The sequence below is a fragment of the Lepisosteus oculatus genome, chromosome 14 (genome assembly GCF_040954835.1).
Source record: "Lepisosteus oculatus isolate fLepOcu1 chromosome 14, fLepOcu1.hap2, whole genome shotgun sequence".
Lineage (NCBI taxonomy): Eukaryota > Metazoa > Chordata > Actinopteri > Semionotiformes > Lepisosteidae > Lepisosteus > Lepisosteus oculatus.
The window spans coordinates 41642756-41663366 of NC_090709.1; the positions used below are offsets into that span (position 1 = coordinate 41642756).

Below are 20611 nucleotides of genomic sequence, written 5' to 3' on the forward strand. Positions count from 1 at the left end.
TAGGAGGAGAAAAGAGACCCGGACACGTCTGGGGAGGGTGTGACACTGTATTACATCAATCCACGTCGAAATCTCTGAGCTTCCGGCGCCACCGGGGGGTGGGCTGGGAGCTACTGTCCGCTGAAGCCCCGCCTCTCTCTCTCCCTCGGCTCCTAGGCTTGGGGTGTCGGGGGGGGGGTGGGGGTTTAATGGGGTCTGTCGGGGTCCACCTGCGCGAATCAGGGAATCAGAATTCTGCGCTTGTAACAGAGCAGATCGACTCCACGGATACTACAGGATCTCCTCTCTCTCTCTCTCTCTCGCTGTGTCTCCCGTCCTGTGGAGTGTGTGTTTACTACTGAGGGGTCCTCGGAACTCTCCTATCTCTCTCTCACTGTGTCTCCTGTCCTGTGGAGTGTGTTTACTACTGAGGGGTCCTCAGAACTCTCCTCTCTCTCTCTCACTGTGTCTCCCGTCCTGTGGAGTGTGTGTTTACTACTGAGGGGTCCTTGGAACTCTCTCTCTCTCTCTCTCTCTCTCTCTCTCTCTCTCTCTCTCTCTCTCTCTCTCTCTCTCTCTCTCTCTCTCTCTCTCTCTCTCTCTCTCTCTCTCTCTCTCTCTCTCTCTCTCTCTCTCTCTCTCTCTCTCTCACTGTGTCTCCCGTCCTGTGGAGTGTGTGTTTACTACTGAAGGGTCCTCAGAACTCTCCTCTCTCTCTCTCTCTCACTGTGTCTCCCGTCCTGTGGAGTGTGTGTTTACTACTGAGGGGTCCTCAGAACTCTCCTCTCTCTCTCTCTCACTGTGTCTCCCGTCCTGTGGAGTGTGTGTTTACTACTGAGGGGTCCTCGGAACTCTCCTCTCTCTCTCTCACTGTGTCTCCTGTCCTGTTGTGTGTGTTTATTACTGAGGGATTCTCTGTGTCTCCTCTCTCTCTCACTGGGTCTCCTGTCCTGTGGTGTGTGTTCATGGCCGAGGGAGACGCTCTGAGTTCTCTCCTCTCTCTCTCTCGCTGTGTCTCCCGTCCTGTGGTGTGTGTCCCTGGCCGAGGGAGACGCTCTGAACTCTCTCCTCTCTCTCACTCACTGTGTCTCCTGTCCTGTGGTGTGTGCCCCTGGCCGAGGGAGACGCTCTGAACTCTCTCCTCTCTCTCTCTCACTGTGTCTCCTGTCCTGTGGTGTGTGTTCATGGCCGAGGGAGACGCTCTGAGCTCTCTCCTCTCTCTCTCTCGCTGTGTCTCCCATCCTGTGGTGTGTGTCCCTGGCCGAGGGAGACGCTCTGAGCTCTCTCCTCTCTCTCGCTGTGTCTCCCATCCTGTGGTGTGTGTTCATGGCTGAGGGAGACGCTCTGAGCTCTCTCCTCTCTCTCTCGCTGTGTCTCCCATCCTGTGGTGTGTGTCCCTGGCCGAGGGAGACGCTCTGAGCTCTCTCCTCTCTCTCTCGCTGTGTCTCCCATCCTGTGGTGTGTGTCCCTGGCCGAGGGAGACGCTCTGAACTCTCTCCTCTCTCTCTCTCACTGTGTCTCCCGTCCTGTGGTGTGTGTTCATGGCCGAGGGAGACGCTCTGAGCTCTCTCCTCTCTCTCTCTCGCTGTGTCTCCCGTCCTGTGGTGTGTGTCCCTGGCCGAGGGAGACGCTCTGAGCTCTCTCCTCTCTCTCGCTGTGTCTCCCATCCTGTGGTGTGTGTTCATGGCTGAGGGAGACGCTCTGAGCTCTCTCCTCTCTCTCTCGCTGTGTCTCCCATCCTGTGGTGTGTGTCCCTGGCCGAGGGAGACGCTCTGAGCTCTCTCCTCTCTCTCTCGCTGTGTCTCCCATCCTGTGGTGTGTGTCCCTGGCCGAGGGAGACGCTCTGAGCTCTCTCCTCTCTCTCGCTGTGTCTCCCATCCTGTGGTGTGTGTCACTGGCCGAGGGAGACGCTCTGAGCTCTCTCCTCTCTCTCTTGCTGTGTCTCCCGTCCTGTGGTGTGTGTCCCTGGCCGAGGGAGACGCTCTGAGCTCTCTCCTCTCTCTCGCTGTGTCTCCCGTCCTGTGGTGTGTGTCCCTGGCCGAGGGAGACGCTCTGAACTCTCTCCTCTCTCTCTCTCTCTCTCGCTGTGTCTCCCGTCCTGTGGTGTGTGTCCCTGGCCGAGGGAGACGCTCTGAACTCTCTCCTCTCTCTCTCTCTCTCTCTCTCGCTGTGTCTCCCGTCCTGTGGTGTGTGTCCCTGGCCGAGGGAGACGCTCTGAACTCTCTCCTCTCTCTCTCCCCCTCTCGCTGTGTCTCCCGTCCTGTGCTGTGTGTCCCTGGCCGAGGGAGACGCTCTGAGCTCTCTCCTCTCTCTCTCTCTCGCTGTGTCTCCCATATTGTGGTGTGTGTCCCTGTCCGAGGGAGACGCTCTGAGCTCTCTCCTCTCTCTCTCTCTCTCGCTGTGTCTCCCGTCCTGCGGTGTGTGTCCCTGTCCGAGGGAGACGCTCTGAGCTCTCTCCTCTCTCTCTCCCTCTCGCTGTGTCTCCCGTCCTGTGGTGTGTGTCCCTGGCCGAGGGAGACGCTCTGAGCTCTCTCCTCTCTCTCTCTCTCGCTGTGTCTCCCATATTGTGGTGTGTGTCCCTGGCCGAGGGAGACGCTCTGAGCTCTCTCCTCTCTCTCTCTCTCTCTCGCTGTGTCTCCCGTCCTGCGGCGTGTCTCCGGAGTGTCGGGCGCGCGATGAAAACGTCAGCGGGCGGGAGAGTAAACGAACGAACCTCTACGCAGGTTCGGGGCCCTACTCCACGGACTAACGAGGCCGGGGCAGGGTGGGGGCTCTCAGAGGGGGGCGCCCCCCCCCAGCAGGGCCAGGTAGAGGTCGGAGCGCAGGAAGCGGGGGTAACAGTCGCGGTCCATCAGGCCGTAGACGCGGCGCTGGGCCTGGGAGAAGGTGGACCGGGACGGGCCCTGGACCAGGCCGCGGGTCAGCTCGCGGGTCTTGGAGTCCAGGTTCACCTGGCGGGGAGAGGGGCCACACCTGAGGTCAACACACACACACACCCTGGACAGGACAGCAGTCCATCACAGGACACACACACACACACACACACCCTGGACAGGACACCAGTCCATCACAGGACACACACACACCCTGGACAGGACAGCAGTCCATCACAGGACACTCACACACCCTGGGCAGGACACCAGTCCATCACAGGACACACACACTCACACACCCTGGACAGGACAGCAGTCCATCACAGGACACACACACACTCACACACACTGGACAGGACACCAGTCTATCACAGGACACACACATTCACACACCCTGGACAGGACACCAGTCCATCACAGGACACTCACACACCCTGGGCAGGACACCAGTCCATCACAGGACACACACACTCACACACCCTGGACAGGACAGCAGTCCATCACAGGACACACACACACTCACACACCCTGGACAGGACAGCAGTCCATCACAGGACACACACACACACACACCCTGGACAGGACACCAGTCCATCACAGGACACACACACACACACACACACACACACACACACACCCTGGACAGGACAGCAGTCCATCACAGGACACACACACACCCTGGACAGGACAGCAGTCCATCACAGGACACACACACACCCTGGACAGGACAGCAGTCCATCACAGGACACACACACACCCTGGACAGGACAGCAGTCCATCACAGGACACACACTCACACACCCTGGACAGGACAGCAGTCCATCACAGGACACACACACTCAATCACACACCCTGGACAGGACAGCAGTCCATCACAGGATGCACACACACACACACCCTGGACGGGACACCAGTCCATCACAGGATGCACACACACACACACCCTGGACGGGACACCAGTCCATCACAGGACACACACACTCAATCACACACCCTGGACAGGACAGCAGTCCATCACAGGACACACACACTCAATCACACACCCTGGACAGGACAGCAGTCCATCACAGGACACACACACTCAATCACACACCCTGGACAGGACAGCAGTCCATCACAGGACACACACACTCAATCACACACCCTGGACAGGACAGCAGTCCATCACAGGACACACACACTCAATCACACACCCTGGACAGGACAGCAGTCCATCACAGGACACACACACTCAATCACACACCCTGGACAGGACAGCAGTCCATCACAGGACACACACACTCAATCACACACCCTGGACAGGACACCAGTCCATCACAGGTCACACACACTCACACACCCTGGACAGGACACACACAGCGCGGTGTCTGAATACAGTCCCTTACTTCTCTGGGAGCTCCGGGCTCGATGTACTGGTAGAAGATCTTCCTGGCTTTGCGCTGGAGGCTGAAGTTGGACTTGGATTTCCGGTATGCCTCACAGGCCAGCCAGAATTCCAGGTTCTCCTCACTGAACTCGGAGCGCAGGAACGCTCGGAATGCTGCCAGACCAACTGAGAAAGAGCAGGAGAGAGAGAGGGGTTAATACAGACACTCCAGTACATGAACACTGCACTGAGAGAGAGAGAGGGGTTCATACAGACACACTGACTGGACACTCCAGGACATGAACACTGCACTGAGAGAGAGAGGGCTTCATACAGACACACTGACTGGACACTCCAGGACATGAACACTGCACTGAGAGAGAGAGAGGGGTTCATACAGACACACTGACTGGACACTCCAGGACATGAACACTGCACTGAGAGAGAGAGAGGGGTTCATACACACACACTGACTGGACACTCCAGTACATGAACACTGCACTGAGAGAGAGAGAGGGGTTCATACAGACACACTGACTGGACACTCCAGGACATGAACACTGCACTGAGAGAGAGAGGGGTTCATACAGACACACTGACTGGACACTCCAGTACATGAACACTGCACTGAGAGAGAGAGGGGTTCACACAGACACACTGACTGGACACTCCAGTACATGAACACTGCACTGAGAGAGAGAGGGGTTCACACAGACACACTGACTGGACACTCCAGTACATGAACACTGCACTGAGAGAGAGAGGGGTTCATACAGACACACTGACTGGACACTCCAGTACATGAACACTACACTGAGACAGAGAGAGGGGTTCATACAGACACACTGACTGGACACTCCAGTACATGAACACTACACTGAGACAGAGAGAGGGGTTCATACAGACACACTGACTGGACACTCCAGTACATGAACACTACACTGAGACAGAGAGAGGGGTTCATACAGACACACTGACTGGACACTCCAGTACATGAACACTGCACTGAGAGAGAGAGAGGGGTTCATACAGACACACTGACTGGACACTCCAGTACATGAACACTGCACTGAGAGAGAGAGAGGGGTTCATACAGACACACTGACTGGACACTCCAGTACATGAACACTGCACTGAGAGAGAGAGGGGTTCATACAGACACACTGACTGACTGGACACTCCAGGACATGAACACTGCACTGAGAGAGAGAGAGGGGTTCATACAGACAGACTGACTGGACACTCCAGTACATGAACACTGCACTGAGAGAGAGAGGGGTTCATACACACACACTGACTGGACACTCCAGTACATGAACACTGCACTGAGAGAGAGAGGGGTTCATACACACACACTGACTGGACACTCCAGTACATGAACACTGCACTGAGAGAGAGAGGGGTTCACACAGACACACTGACTGGACACTCCAGGACATGAACACTGCACTGAGAGAGAGAGGGGTTCATACAGACACACTGACTGGACACTCCAGTACATGAACACTGCACTGAGAGAGAGAGAGGGGTTCATACAGACACACTGACTGGACACTCCAGTACATGAACACTGCACTGAGAGAGAGAGGGGTTCATACAGACACACTGACTGGACACTCCAGTACATGAACACTGCACTGAGAGAGAGAGGGGTTCACACAGACACACTGACTGGACACTCCAGTACATGAACACTGCACTGAGAGTGAGGGGTTCATACAGACACCCTGACTGAGTGGACACTATCCCATGCACACAATCCACAGAGGAAAGCACACACTCACTGTCCCGCCCACAGACACACAGCTGACAAGAGATCGGCGTCGCTGCTCTCTGTAAGGAGACTGAAGTGACGTGTTCATGAACTCCTTCTCCAGCTTCCAGGGCTGGGAACAGGACTCTGAGCAGCAGGACTCAGCTCTACTGCGGTACCAACAGGAAATGTCACCCCACAGCTGGGGACAGAGAGAGAGAGAGTGTGGATCTCTCAGAAATCAACACAACAGAGACAGGAGACGCAGTGAGAGAGGAGAGCACAGAGGACCCCTCAGTCATAAACACGCACCACAGGACAGGAGGCACAGTGAGAGAGAGAGAGAGGAGAGCACAGAGAATCCCTCAGTCATAAACACATACAACAGAGACAGGAGACGCAGTGAGAGAGGAGAGCACAGAGGACCCCTCAGTCATAAACACGCACCACAGGACAGGAGACACAGTGAGAGAGAGAGAAAGGAGAGCACAGAGAATCCCTCAGTCATAAACACATACAACAGAGACAGGAGACACAGTGTGAGAGAGAGAGGAGAGCACAGAGAATCCCTCAGTCATCACACACACACACACACACACACACACACACAACAGGACAGGAGGCACAGTGAGAGAGATAGAGGAGAGCACAGAGAATCCCTCAGTCATAAGCACACACACACACACACACACAACAGGACAGGAGGCACAGTGAGAGAGAGAGAGGAGGGCACAGAGAATCCCTCACTAATAAACACACAATAGGACAGGAGACACAGCGAGAGAGAGAGGAGATCACAGAGGACCCCTCAGTTATAAACACACACAACAGAGACAGGAGACACAGTGAGAGAGAGGAGACAGGGAGAGAGGTGACGGGAGGCTCTTGCCCTGTTGCTGGGCTCAGCGTGCGTCTTGGTGAGCGTGCATCTTGGTGTGTGTGTGTGTGTGTGTGTGTGTGTGTGTGTGTCTCGGCCTCCCAGGACGAGCGCGCTGTCTCCTCCCCCTGACATTTCCCCTCCTCCCTGTTCTCGGGGGGCAGGAATGTGAACGGACTGGAATGAAAGACAACACACCCCCCTCCCTCCTCCTCTCCCTCTCTCTCTGAAGCAGCCCAGCAGTTTGGCAGGAAGTGACTCCCGAAACCTCGCTGTGTCTCTCTCTCCTCTTCCCTCTCTCTCACCTCTCCCGGGAGATTGAGGTTGTGTAGCTGTGTGTGTTATGTGTAAATATTTGTGCTGACAAAGATGCAGTGTGAGACAATTTCAGGATTAGGTCAGTACAGTACAGGACCTATCTCTGTCTGTGTGTGTGAGTGAGACATTGTGTGCAGTGTGTCTCTGTGAGATGGTCAGTGTGTGTGTGTGTGTGTGTGTGTGTGTGAGATGGGCAGTGTGTGTGTGTGTGTGTGTGTGTGTGTGTGTGGGGAGATGGGCAGGGTGTGTGTGGTGTGTGTGTATGTGTGTGTGTGTGTGTGTGATGGGCAGTGTGTGTGTGTCTGTGTGTGTGTGTGTGTGTGTGTGTCTGTGTGTGTGTGTGTGTCTGTGTGTGTGTGTCTGTGTGTGTGTGTCTGTGTGTGTGTGTCTGTGTGTGTGTGTCTGTGTGTGTGTGTGTGTGTCTGTCCTGTGATGGACTGCTGTCCTGTCCAGGTGTGTGTGTGTGTGTGTGTGTGTGACACGGTCAGTGTCCACTCACAGCGGTGAGCCAGTAGGTTGTCCAGAGACTCTGCCCATTTTTTCACTTCCTCTGGACTGGGCCTGAAACACACACAGAGTCACAAACACACAGAGACAGAGACACACACACACACAGTCTGGGCAGTCGACTGTGCATTTACTTGAAATACATTTCTATTCTTTGTTTCCATGCATCTGTTGAATATCCTGCGCATGAAGTGTATTGTGTAATGTGTTCACCTGCCTGCAAAGCCAATTTCCCATATGGGATAACAAAATAATAATTCCTCACACTTCTAGAGCTCTTCCCTGGACCCCCCACTCAGAGCTCTTCCCAGGTCAGGGGGATCCCCTCCAGCCCCCCCGGTGTGCAGCCCCCACCTGGGTGATGCTCCAGTCCGCTCAGCACACAGCAGCTCTCAGTGGGGAGGAGAGCAGAGGGATGGAGCCAGGTCAGAGAGGGGGGTGATTAGGAGGCCATGATGGGTCAAGACCAGGGGGGGAATCAGGCCAGGACACTGGGGTAACACCCCTACTCTTCTCCAGAGACACCCCGGGATTGTTAATGAGCACAGAGAGTCAGGACCTCGGTTTGACGGCGCCTGTTTACAGTCCAGTGTCCCCCGTCACTATACTGGGGCATCAGGACCCACACAGACCGCAGGGTGAGAGCGCCCCCTGCTGGCCCCACTCACACCTCTCCCAGCAGCCTCAGCTTTCCCATGAGTCTCCCCTCCAGGTACTGGCCAGGCTCCCACCTGCTGGGCTCCAGAGGAATAGCGCCAAACGTTTTGGAAGCGCATTTAAAACTGATAACAGGAGGCTCTTCTGTACACAGAGGGGGGTGGGGGTGGGGAACAGGCTGCCCAGCCCTGTGGTTGAAGCCGATACCCTGGCTTCTCTCCAGACACAGCTGGGTGAGCTCCTCCAGTCAGGACAGGAGGCTCTACTGTACACAGAGGGTGGCGGGGGTGGGGAACAAGCCGCCCAGCCCCGTGGTTGAAGCCGATACCCCGGCTCCTCGGAGGGATGCCAACTCACCTCACGTCGTAGTGGCTGCTGGCCGCCGTGACCGTGCCCATCTCGCTCCAGCGCTTCAGGAAGGGCAGGCGCGACTTCGCCTCGCGGTCCCGGTCTCTGCGCGCGGACAGACAACACAACAACAGGTCTGCTTACGGGGACGGGCAGGGGCCGCAGATAAAGGGACAGCCCCCGGGGTCGTCAGGTTGATGGGGATGATGGGACTGTAACACTCCCACAATCCCCCGGGGAAACGGCAGGACAGAACACTCCCACAATCCTCAAGGACACAGCAGGACAGAACACTCCCACAATCCTCAAGGACACAGCAGGACAGAACACTCCCACAATCCCCAAGGGATACAGCAGGACAGAACAACACAGCAGGACAGAACACTCCCACAATCCCCCGGGACACAGCAGGACAGTACACTCCCACAATCCCCCGGAACACAGCAGGACAGAACACTCCCACAATCCCCAAGGACACAGCAGGACAGAACACTCCCACAATCCCCAAGGACACAGCAGGACAGAACACTCCCACAATCCCCAAGGGATACAGCAGGACAGAACAACACAGCAGGACAGAACACTCCCACAATCCCCCGGGACACAGCAGGACAGTACACTTCCACAATCCCCCGGAACACAGCAGGACAGAACACTCCCACAATCCCCAAGGACACAGCAGGACAGAACACTCCCACAATCCCCAAGGACACAGCAAGACAGAACACTCCCACAATCCCCAAGGACACAGCAGGACAGAACACTCCCACAATCCCCAAGGACACAGCAGGACAGAACACTCCCACGATCCCCAAGGACACAGCAGGACAGAACACTCCCACAATCCCCCGGGACACAGCAGGACAGAACACTCCCACAATCCCCCGGAACACAGCAGGACAGAACACTCCCACAATCCCCCAGGGACACAGCAGGACAGATTGGGGACAGATTGGGGACAATCCCCTGGAACACAGCAGGACAGAACACTCCCACAATCCCCAAGGACACAGCAGGACAGAACACTCCCACAATCCCCCGGGACAGAGCAGGACAGAACACTCCCACAATCCCCTGGGGACACAACAGGACAGAACACCAGGGATCGTGGGAGTGTCCTGTGCCGCTGTGTCCCGGGGGGTCGTGGGAGTGTTCTGTGCCGCTGTGTCCTTGGGGATTGTGGGAGTGTCCTGTGCCGCTGTGTCCCGGGGGATAATGGGAGTGTCCTGTGCCGCTGTGTCCCGGGGGGGTCGTGGGAGTGTTCTGTGCCGCTGTGTCCCGGGGGGTCGTGGGGAGCTCCTGAACGGGGCGGAGGCCGGGGCCGGGCGGCGCGGCGGGGTCCCTCACCGGCTGTCCCCCTCCGGGCCGTCGGGGCTGTCCAGCTCGTACTCCACGCTGGAGTGGAAGCTCTGAGAGAGAGGGGGGAGAGAGAGACAGAGACGCAGGGCTCAGCGCGCAGGGGCCACATCCCCCGGCTCGGCGAGGTCACGTGACCGGTCGCCTCCCCCCCCCCACACCCCACACTCTGGCGAGGAACGAGCCCGGGAGCTCCTGTCAGGGTGGGGACTGACAGAGGGAGACGGAGGGGAACGAGAAGGAGAGGAATGAGGACAGCCCCCACCCCCCCACCCCCCGGTCCGGTCCGGTCCGGCACGGGGCGAGCTCGGAGCCGGTTCCGGTCCCAGATCACGGAAGGTGGCAGGGGACAGCAAAGGAAAGTGGGATAGGGGGACAGAGAGGGATTAAGGGACAGAGAGGGACAGGGGGGTTAAGGGACAGAGAGGGATTATGGGACAGAGAGGGATAGGGGGATTATGGGACAGAGAGGGATTATGGGACAGAGAGGGATAGGGGGATTAAGGGACAGAGAGGGATTAAGGGATAGAGGGATTATGGGACAGAGAGGGATAGGGGGATTAAGGGACAGAGAGGGATTATGGGACAGAGAGGGATTATGGGACAGAGAGGGACAGGGGGGTTAAGGGACAGAGAGGGATTATGGGACAGAGAGGGATAGGGGGATTATGGGACAGAGAGGGATTATGGGACAGAGAGGGATAGGGGGATTAAGGGACAGAGAGGGATTAAGGGACAGAGAGGGATTATGGGACAGAGAGGGATTATGGGACAGAGAGGGATAGGGGGATTAAGGGACAGAGAGGGATTATGGGACAGAGAGGATAGGGGGATTATGGGACAGAGAGGGATTATGGGACAGAGAGGGATAGGGGGATTAAGGGACAGAGAGGGATTAAGGGACAGAGAGGGATTATGGGACAGAGAGGGATTATGGGACAGAGAGGGATAGGGGGATTAAGGGACAGAGAGGGATTATGGGACAGAGAGGATAGGGGGATTATGGGACAGAGAGGGATTAAGGGACAGAGAGGGATAGGGGGATTATGGGACAGAGAGGGATTATGGGACAGAGAGGGATTAAGGGACAGAGAGGGATAGGGGGATGATGGGACAGAGAGGGATTATGGGACAGAGAGGGATAGGGGGATTATGGGACAGAGGGATTATGGGACAGGGGGGGGACAGAGGGACAGACTGTTGTGGACTGGACTCGCGCGGACAGGACAGACGACGCACGCCGGAAAGGCGGGGGGGAGATGGGGGAGCCCCTTACGTGCTGAAACCAGGTCCGCAGGTGCAGCTTGGCGCTGGCCAGCTTGGCGATGCCGTGGTGCTTGGGCAGCGAGGGAGAGGAGGGGGAGGAGGGCAGCCCCGCCTCCCGCGCCGCCCCGGGCCCCAGCTGGCTGTCGCTGTAGGCCCGGCAGCCCTCCGTGAGCGCCCCCACGCCGAGGGACGCGCCCGCTCCCCCGGGGCCGAGGCCCTGGCCGGCCGCCGCCAGCCCCAGCTGGGCCAGCGCCTCGGCGCTCAGGCTGTGCTCCTTCTGCACGCAGATCGCGGGCGGCCCCGCCCCCGGCCCCGCCCCCGGCCCCTCGGGATTGGCCCCCGGGCGGCCGGCGGCCCCGCCCCCCCGGGGCCCCGCCCCCGGCCCCTCCTCCTGCCCCTCGGGGGCGCGCCGGCGCAGGGCGACCTTGTGCCAGGGCAGGAAGTCGCAGTCCAGCAGGGACCCCTCCGAGCTGTAGCGCCTCATGACTCTGGGGGGGGGGGAGAGAGAGAGAGAGAGAGAGAGAGAGACGGGCGGCGTCAGCATCCGATAAGTCACAATTCATCCCGCCTATCATCATCATAATATAATTATTCCTAACACTCTCTATATAGCGCCTTGCCGGACCCTCCCCTCGGAGCGAGCTCTTCCCGGGTCAGGGGGATCCCCTCCAGCCCCCCCCAGTGTGCAGCCCCCACCTGGGTGATGCTCCAGTCCGCTCAGCACACAGCAGCTCTCAGTGGAACAGCAGGCTCTTCTGTACACAGAGGGGGGTGGGGGCGGGGAACAAGCCGCCCAGCCATGTGGTTGAAGCCGATACCCTGGCCGATACCCTCAATAATAATCATCATCATCACCATCTTTACACTCTCTATATAGCGCCTTGCTGGACCCTCCCCTCGGAGCTCTTCCCAGGTCAGGGGGATCCCCTCCAGCCCCCCCCAGTGTGCAGCCCCCACCTGGGTGATGCTCCAGTCCGCTCAGCACACAGCAGCTCTCAGTGGGGAGGAGAGCAGAGGGATGGAGCCAGTTCAGAGAGGGGGGTGATGAGGAGGCCATGATGGGTCAAGACCAGGGGGGGATCAGGCCAGGACACTGGGGTAACACCCCTATTCTTCTCCAGAGACACCCCGGGATTGTTAATGAGGACAGAGAGTCAGGACCTGGGTTTGACGTCTCATCCGAAGGACGGCGCCTGTTTACAGTCCAGCGTCCCCCGGTATAGTGACTTGAGAGCAGCCGGGGTATCGGCTTCAACCGCCTGGCTGGGCAGCTTGCTCCCCACCCCCACCACTCTCTGTGTAAAGAGTCGCCCCCCCCAACCCCAACCCCGCCTGCATTTCAACTGCCCCCGGCACTTCCCAGGGATAATAACCTCCAGCCCGCCCCTCTCGCCACCCCCTCGTCTCCTCTGGTCCCTCAAGAAAGGGGCGCCCCCCCCCACTCCCCCCGCCCAGATGAGCAATTATCAGCGCCCGAGGGCTCAGGGAGAGCAGATGGCGATCTCAGCCAGCCAACATTAAATATTAACCCTGCACGCTGTGAAAAATTAATGCACACTGCAGGGGATAAACTCTCCCGCCCCCTCCCCCCTTCCTGGGCTGAGGACCTGCTCAGGAGCTCCAGAGCGCCCCCCACTGGTCAGGGCCCGGCCCTGCGGAGAGCCGCTCCCCTTGGGGGGGGGGAGGGGCGGTTCTCTTGCATCGGACAGGGGGGTGTCCTCTCACTTGCAAATTCTGATAGTTCCCCCCTCTGGGTACAGAAGAGCCCCCTGTCCTGACTGGAGGAGCTCACCCAGCTGTGTCTGGAGACAAGCCGGGGTATCGGCTTCAACCACACGGACTGGGCGGCTTGTTCCCCACCCCCACCCCCGTCTGCGCACAGAAGAGCCTCCTGTCCTGACTGGAGGAGCTCACCCAGCTGTGTCCGGAGAGAAGCCGGGGTATCGGCTTCAACCACACGGACTGGGCGGCTTGTTCCCCACCCCCGCCCCCCTCCGTGTAAGGCAGATCCTCCTGTCCTGACCGGAGAAGCCAGGTGATCCCCCACATCCCTGGGTCAACGGAGACCCAGACACACGGACAAACAGACGCACAGGCAGGTGGACAGGCAAGTCTTGACGACTTCGGAAGCCCACAGGCCCGGCGATCCTACCCCCCGGTAGCATTATCCCCAATTAACAGCGGTGCCGTGATCACGACAAGCAGGGACAGGGCTGATAAACAGCGCTTCCAATCCATCACTCTGCTGTCATTATCACCAGTCTCCCTCCCCCCCCCTGGCCTGCCTGGAAAATGTCATCCACACTCACAGACACTATTTTTAAAACTCCGCCAGCTGCAACTGTTCCAAACACACAGAGCGGAGACACTGTACAAACACTCCCTCTCGCGCTCCTCCTCCTCGTCCGATCTGTACAGGACTGGAGAGACACTCAGTCTGATCACCTCCAGCCTCACCCTCACACTCCTCCTCCTCAGATCTGTACAGGACTGGAGAGACACTCAGTCTGATCACCTCCAGCCTCACCCTCACACTCCTCCTCCTCAGATCTGTACAGGACTGGAGAGACACTCAGTCTGATCGCCTCCAGCTTCACCCTCACACTCCTCCTCCTCCTCAGATCTGTACAGGACTGGAGAGACACTCAGTCTGATCGCCTCCAGCTTCACCCTCGCACTCCTCCTCCCCCGATCTGTACAGGACTGGAGAGACACTCAGTCTGATCGCCTCCAGCTTCACCCTCACACTCCTCCTCCCCCGATCTGTACAGGACTGGAGAGACACTCAGTCTGATCACCTCCAGCCTCACCCTCACACTCCTCCTCCTCCTCAGATCTGTACAGGACTGGAGAGACACTCAGTCTGATCACCTCCAGCCTCACCCTCACACTCCTCCTCCTCCTCAGATCTGTACAGGACTGGAGAGACACTCAGTCTGATCGCCTCCAGCTTCACCCTCACACTCCTCCTCCTCAGATCTGTACAGGACTGGAGAGACACTCAGTCTGATCACCTCCAGCCTCACCCTCACACTCCTCCTCCTCCTCAGATCTGTACAGGACTGGAGAGACACTCAGTCTGATCACCTCCAGCTTCACCCTCACACTCCTCCTCCTCAGATCTGTACAGGACTGGAGAGACACTCAGTCTGATCGCCTCCAGCTTCACCCTCACACTCCTCCTCCTCAGATCTGTACAGGACTGGAGAGACACTCAGTCTGATCACCTCCAGCTTCACCCTCACACTCCTCCTCCTCCTCAGATCTGTACAGGACTGGAGAGACACTCAGTCTGATCACCTCCAGCTTCACCCTCACACTCCTCCTCCTCCTCAGATCTGTACAGGACTGGAGAGACACTCAGTCTGATCGCCTCCAGCCTCACCCTCGCACTCCTCCTCCTCCTCAGATCTGTACAGGACTGGAGAGACACTCAGTCTGATCACCTCCAGCTTCACCCTCACACTCCTCCTCCTCAGATCTGTACAGGACTGGAGAGACACTCAGTCTGATCACCTCCAGCTTCACCCTCACACTCCTCCTCCTCAGATCTGTACAGGACTGGAGAGACACTCAGTCTGATCACCTCCAGCTTCACCCTCACACTCCTCCTCCTCAGATCTGTACAGGACTGGAGAGACACTCAGTCTGATCACCTCCAGCTTCACCCTCACACTCCTCCTCCTCCTCAGATCTGTACAGGACTGGAGAGACACTCAGTCTGATCACCTCCAGCTTCACCCTAGCACTCCTCCTCCTCCTCCTCAGATCTGTACAGGACTGGAGAGACACTCAGTCTGATCACCTCCAGCTTCACCCTCACACTCCTCCTCCTCCTCAGATCTGTAGAGGACTGGAGAGACACTCAGTCTGATCACCTCCAGCTTCACCCTCACACTCCTCCTCCTCCTCAGATCTGTAGAGGACTGGAGAGACACTCAGTCTGATCACCTCCAGCTTCACCCTCACACTCCTCCTCCTCAGATCTGTACAGGACTGGAGAGACACTCAGTCTGATCACCTCCAGCTTCACCCTCACACTCCTCCTCCTCAGATCTGTACAGGACTGGAGAGACACTCAGTCTGATCACCTCCAGCTTCACCCTCACACTCCTCCTCCTCAGATCTGTACAGGACTGGAGAGACACTCAGTCTGATCACCTCCAGCCTCACCCTCACACTCCTCCTCCTCAGATCTGTACAGGACTGGAGAGACACTCAGTCTGATCACCTCCAGCTTCACCCTCACACTCCTCCTCCTCCTCAGATCTGTACAGGACTGGAGAGACACTCAGTCTGATCACCTCTAGCTTCACCCTCACACTCCTCCTCCTCCTCAGATCTGTACAGGACTGGAGAGACACTCAGTCTGATCACCTCCAGCCTCACCCTCACACTCCTCCTCCTCCTCAGATCCGTACAGCACTGCGCAGAGACCCGGTTTTACTCCATCGAGTCAGAAACAGAACAGAATTTTGCTCATTTAGCTCAGAGAAGGAACATCCTGGGTTTAAAACAACAATCGTGCAAAACCGAACCCACCGGCTCTGCTTATCGCTGGGACGCTAGAAAACCCCAACGCTGTGAGCCTTTCACAAGGACAGATTTGGCAGGCTGATCAGAGAGCTCGTCAGGGGAGGGGAGGCTGCTGTTAATTACTGATGTGTTTTTGAAGCAGACGGGACTCTCTCTTCGCGAGGAGCTGTGTGTCTGGGAGCGCACACACAGTCTGGCGGACGAGAGGAACCCGTCTGCCTCACTCGGTCGCTCAAGAGCCGCTTTAAGTGAATCACTTAATTTCAGGCTCTTGACTTAATGTGTCCCTCCACTCTCCCCCCGGCTCTCTCTCCAGGACAGGGTCACAGACTGGGGGAGCTGGAGTCTGTCCCAGCAAGCAACAGGCACGAGGCAGGGCTCACCCTGGACAGGACAGCAGTCCATCACAGGACACACACACACACACCCTGGACAGGACAGCAGTCCATCACAGGACACACACACACGCACACACCCTGGACAGGACAGCAGTCCATCACAGGACACACACACACACTCACACACCCTGGACAGGACACCAGTCCATCACAGGACACACACACACACTCACACACCCTGGACAGGACACCAGTCCATCACAGGACACACACACACACTCACACACCCTGGACAGGACACCAGTCCATCACAGGACACACACACACACACACACCCTGGACAGGACACCAGTCCATCACAGGACACACACACACACACACACCCTGGACAGGACACACACACACACACCCTGGACAGGACACCAGTCCATCACAGGACACACACACACCCTGGACAGGACACCAGTCCATTACAGGACACACACACACACCCTGGACAGGACACCAGTCCATTACAGGACACACAGACACACCCTGGACAGGACACCAGTCCATCACAGGACACACACACACACACACACACCCCAAGGCCAGTTTTCCCAGAAGTCAATTCACCCACCAGCCTGGCTCTGGACTGTGGGAGGAAACTGGAGCACCTGGAGGACACCCACACAAACAGGGAGAACGTGCAGACTCCACACAGACAGCACCCCCCCAGGTCCAGCACTGAGCCCAGGGCCCAGTGCCGACACCCCTGCGCCCCCCTGCTCGACTTATTTTTCAGATTTCAGTCCAGAGCCCTGAGCCCCCAGTTCCAGACCCCCGCCACTCCCGATGTAAAGACGCCCTGCCCTCCTGCCTCTCTGACACGCCCCCCCCCCATCAGGGACCCCAAGATCTGCCTGGTTCCTGCTCGATCGTGTGTCCGCTGTAGGATTTCACCCAGAAAGCAAGCAACTCAAGAGAAACAAGACAAGCACTTCTTCCGCAAAGACAGTCACGCAAGCCCTCAAAAAAAAAAAAACGGTCGATCAGATATCTGTCTTACGACGAGAACGCTGTCAGTTTGCTCGCAGGACGGACTCCAGATCTTGGCATTTAGGCAAGGAAAAAAAAAGGGCAAAACTTGCAACTCCGGTTCTGACGCTGAACGGGGACAACACCCTCCCCAGTTATATCAAGGCACCACTGCTTTTCACTGGGACGACAGGTCACTTCAGAGCCGATCTTCAGCTGGAAATCAACATTTGAATCGACTGAATCGGTTCTGAACACAAACCACAGTGGACCATAGTGTCCTGACTGGAGGAGCTCACCCAGCTGTGTCTGGAGAGAAGCCAGGGTATCGGCTTTGTTCCACACCCCCACCACCCTCTGTGTACAGTAGAGCCTCCTGTCCTGACTGGAGGAGCTCACCCAGCTGTGTCTGGAGAGAAGCCGGGGTATCGGCTTCAACCACAGGGCTGGGCAGCTTGTTCCACACCCCCGCCACCCTCTGCGTACAGAAGAGCCTCCTGTCCTGACTGGAGGAGCTCACCCAGCTGTGTCCTGAGAGAAGCCAGGGTATCGGCTTCAACCACAGGGCTGGGCAGCTTGTTCCACACCCCCGCCCCCCTCTGTGTACAGAAGAGCCTCCTGTCCTGACTGGAGGAGCTCACCCAGCTGTGTCTGGAGAGAAGCCGGGGTATCGGCTTCAACCACAGGGCTGGGCAGCCTGTTCCACACCCCCGCCCCCCTCTGTGTACAGAAGTCCCTTCAGCCCCCGGGGGGTGAGAAGCTGCCTGGCGATGGCCTAGATCAGGGTCTTCCCGCCTGCCCGGCTGGCTGTCGGGGGGAGCGCACACCCCCCCTACGCTAATCTCCCCGCGGCGACAGGATCTGCCTTAATCCCCCCCAGACCCCACCCCGGCCTCCAGTGTTGATGAGCGGAGATAATCCTGCTGCTGGGGCAGAGAGGAGGTGAGGGATTACTGCACGCGTGTGAGCCAGGAGACACACAGAGAGACACACTGACCCCTCCAGGACCAGGACTGGACAGCCCTGCTTTAAAGACCCCTGGAGACTCTGCAGACACACACACACACACACTGACCCCTCCAGGACCAGGACTGGACAGCCCTGCTTTAAAGACCCCTGGAGACTCTGCAGACACACACACTGACCCCTCCAGGACCAGGACTGGACAGCCCTGCTTTAAAGACCCCTGGAGACTCTGCAGACACACACACACACACACTGACCCCTCCAGGACCAGGACTGGACAGCCCTGCTTTAAAGACCCCTGGAGACTCTGCAGACACACACACACACACACACACTGACCCCTCCAGGACCAGGACTGGACAGCCCTGCTTTAAAAACCCCTGGAGACTCTGCAGACACACACACACACTGACCCCTCCAGGACCAGGACTGGACAGCCCTGCTTTAAAGACCCCTGGAGACTCTGCAGACACACACACACACTGACCCCTCCAGGAGCAGGACTGGACAGCCCTGCTTTAAAGACCCCTGGAGACTCTGCACACACACACACACTGACCCCTCCAGGACCAGGACTGGACAACCCTGCTTTAAAGACCCCTGGAGACTCTGCAGACACACACACTGACCCCTCCAGGACCAGGACTGGACAGCCCTGCTTTAAAGACCCCTGGAGACTCTGCACACACACACACACACTGACCCCTCCAGGACCAGGACTGGACAGCCCTGCTTTAAAGACCCCTGGAGACTCTGCAGACACACACACACACGCACTGACCCCTCCAGGACCAGGACTGGACAGCCCTGCTTTAAAGACCCCTGGAGACTCTGCAGACACACACACACACGCACTGACCCCTCCAGGACCAGGACTGGACAGCCCTGCTTTAAAGACCCCTGGAGACTCTGCACACACACACACACACACTGACCCCTCCAGGACCAGGACTGGACAGCCCTGCTTTAAAGACTCCTGGAGACTCTGCAGACACACACACACTGACCCCTCCAGGACCAGGACTGGACAGCCCTGCTTTAAAGACCCCTGGAAACTCTGCAGACACACACACTGACCCCTCCAGGACCAGGACTGGACAGCCCTGCTTAAGCCCAGCGATGTCCTATTTGTGATTGAATTCTCCATGAGAGTACTTTTCTGCTCTCAGTTTTACTACCCTTCCAGTGCAGAGCGCCGGTATTTATTTAATAACCGCCCAGAACGAGGAGGACCCTCTGGATCCAAACAAGATTTTTTTTTTTTTACTCTTTCTCGGGAACTGCACTGCTCCGGTAAAAAAAATAAATATATAAACACTTTTTTTCCGCCCTTTCTGTCGGGGCCCATGAGTGTCGTCGTGTTATCGAAGGTAAACCTTCGCGATTTTTCTCGCTGGGAAGAGACGAGGAGTTTCACTGCAAAATTCAATATCGCAACAACTTCCCACAAACGGATGGGAAACACACACACACAAACACACACACACACACGGAGAAAGAAAGAAAAGAGTCGATTTTACCGTACCTCAGGAAATCCGTGACAATGACCCGCACGATACCCGTGGTTGTTAATATTCAGGTTTTTTTTTCTGTTTTAAATCAAACCCTGGTTTTTTTTTTTGGTTTTTTTTTACCTCGGACCCGCCAAGAAGTGTTTTTTTCTGAACGCCAGAATAAAAATTACAAAACCGCCGTCGTAAAAAACAAAAAATGGAAGGAAGAGAGAGAAATAATCAACAATATTTCACGGTTTTCGTCGACGGGGGGGGTTTGTTTTGTTGGTGCCGGGGTTACCTGTCTACCTGGTCGCACCGCCCGGACGACACCTGCGTGACCGCGTCCGCCTCCGTGTGCGTGTCCGAGTGACAGGCAAGAGCAGACGGTCCTGACAAAGTTTGCGTGGAAACTTCCACGACGATGGCACACCCCCCCACACCTAACCTCCACCCACTTCTTGGTCAGCAGAAATAATAATAATAATAATAATAATAATAATAATAATAATAATAATAATCACGAACCCACTCGTGGCGAGACCCGAGCGTGTTTTACCTGGACCCCCAGCGCACGTCGGTGTCCCGTCACCGGCTTGTTGATCGGAGATCCCGGGCGGGGGTGGGGTTTGGTGTGCGTGGGGTTCGGCCCCCCCCGGCCCGCCCGGGCGAACACGTCACGGGGCTGTGTGGCGAGCGTGGGGCCGCTGTGGACCGGACCGGACCGGGCTGGCGAGCGAGCGAGCAGTCGCGCTGCTGGGACTCCAGCGGTGTCTCCGTCAGCTGTGAGGGGGGGAGAGGAGAGTCTCGCCTTCCGGTCCCGGGATTCCTCCGCCCACACAGGCGCGCAGAAACACACACACACAGTAAACACACACTCCTGTTCCCTCTCTCACACACACAGTAAACACACACTCCTGTTCCCTCTCACACACACAGTAAACACACACTCCTGTTCTCT

General features: G+C 57.3%; 1 protein-coding gene across 1 annotated transcript; it reads right to left on the reverse strand.

The window, feature by feature from the left end:
• Window positions 1-900: 900 nt before the first annotated feature.
• Window positions 901-20265, reverse strand: LOC138242697 (regulator of G-protein signaling 2-like). Its single transcript, XM_069198256.1, has 7 exons — window positions 20179-20265; window positions 11311-11788; window positions 10026-10087; window positions 8688-8783; window positions 7666-7727; window positions 4238-4404; window positions 901-2930 (listed from the first exon to the last, which is right to left on the reverse strand). Exons 2-7 carry the CDS (start codon window positions 11782-11784, stop codon window positions 2754-2756), a joined length of 1038 nt encoding a protein of 345 aa, XP_069054357.1. The 5' UTR covers window positions 11785-11788; window positions 20179-20265; the 3' UTR covers window positions 901-2753.
• Window positions 20266-20611: the final 346 nt, after the last annotated feature.

Excerpts from the sequence above, each read along its gene's own strand:
- LOC138242697 (XM_069198256.1), bottom strand. The coding sequence starts at position 11,784 with ATGAGGCGCTACAGCTCGGAGGGGTCCCTGCTGGACTGCGACTTCCTG. Across the intron at positions 8,784-10,025 it reads GGCCCGGAGGGGGACAGCCG|AGACCGGGACCGCGAGGCGA; the intron begins GTGAGGGACCCC and ends GTCCGCGCGCAG. Across the intron at positions 7,728-8,687 it reads AGCAGCCACTACGACGTGAG|GCCCAGTCCAGAGGAAGTGA; the intron begins GTGAGTTGGCAT and ends TGTGTGTTTCAG.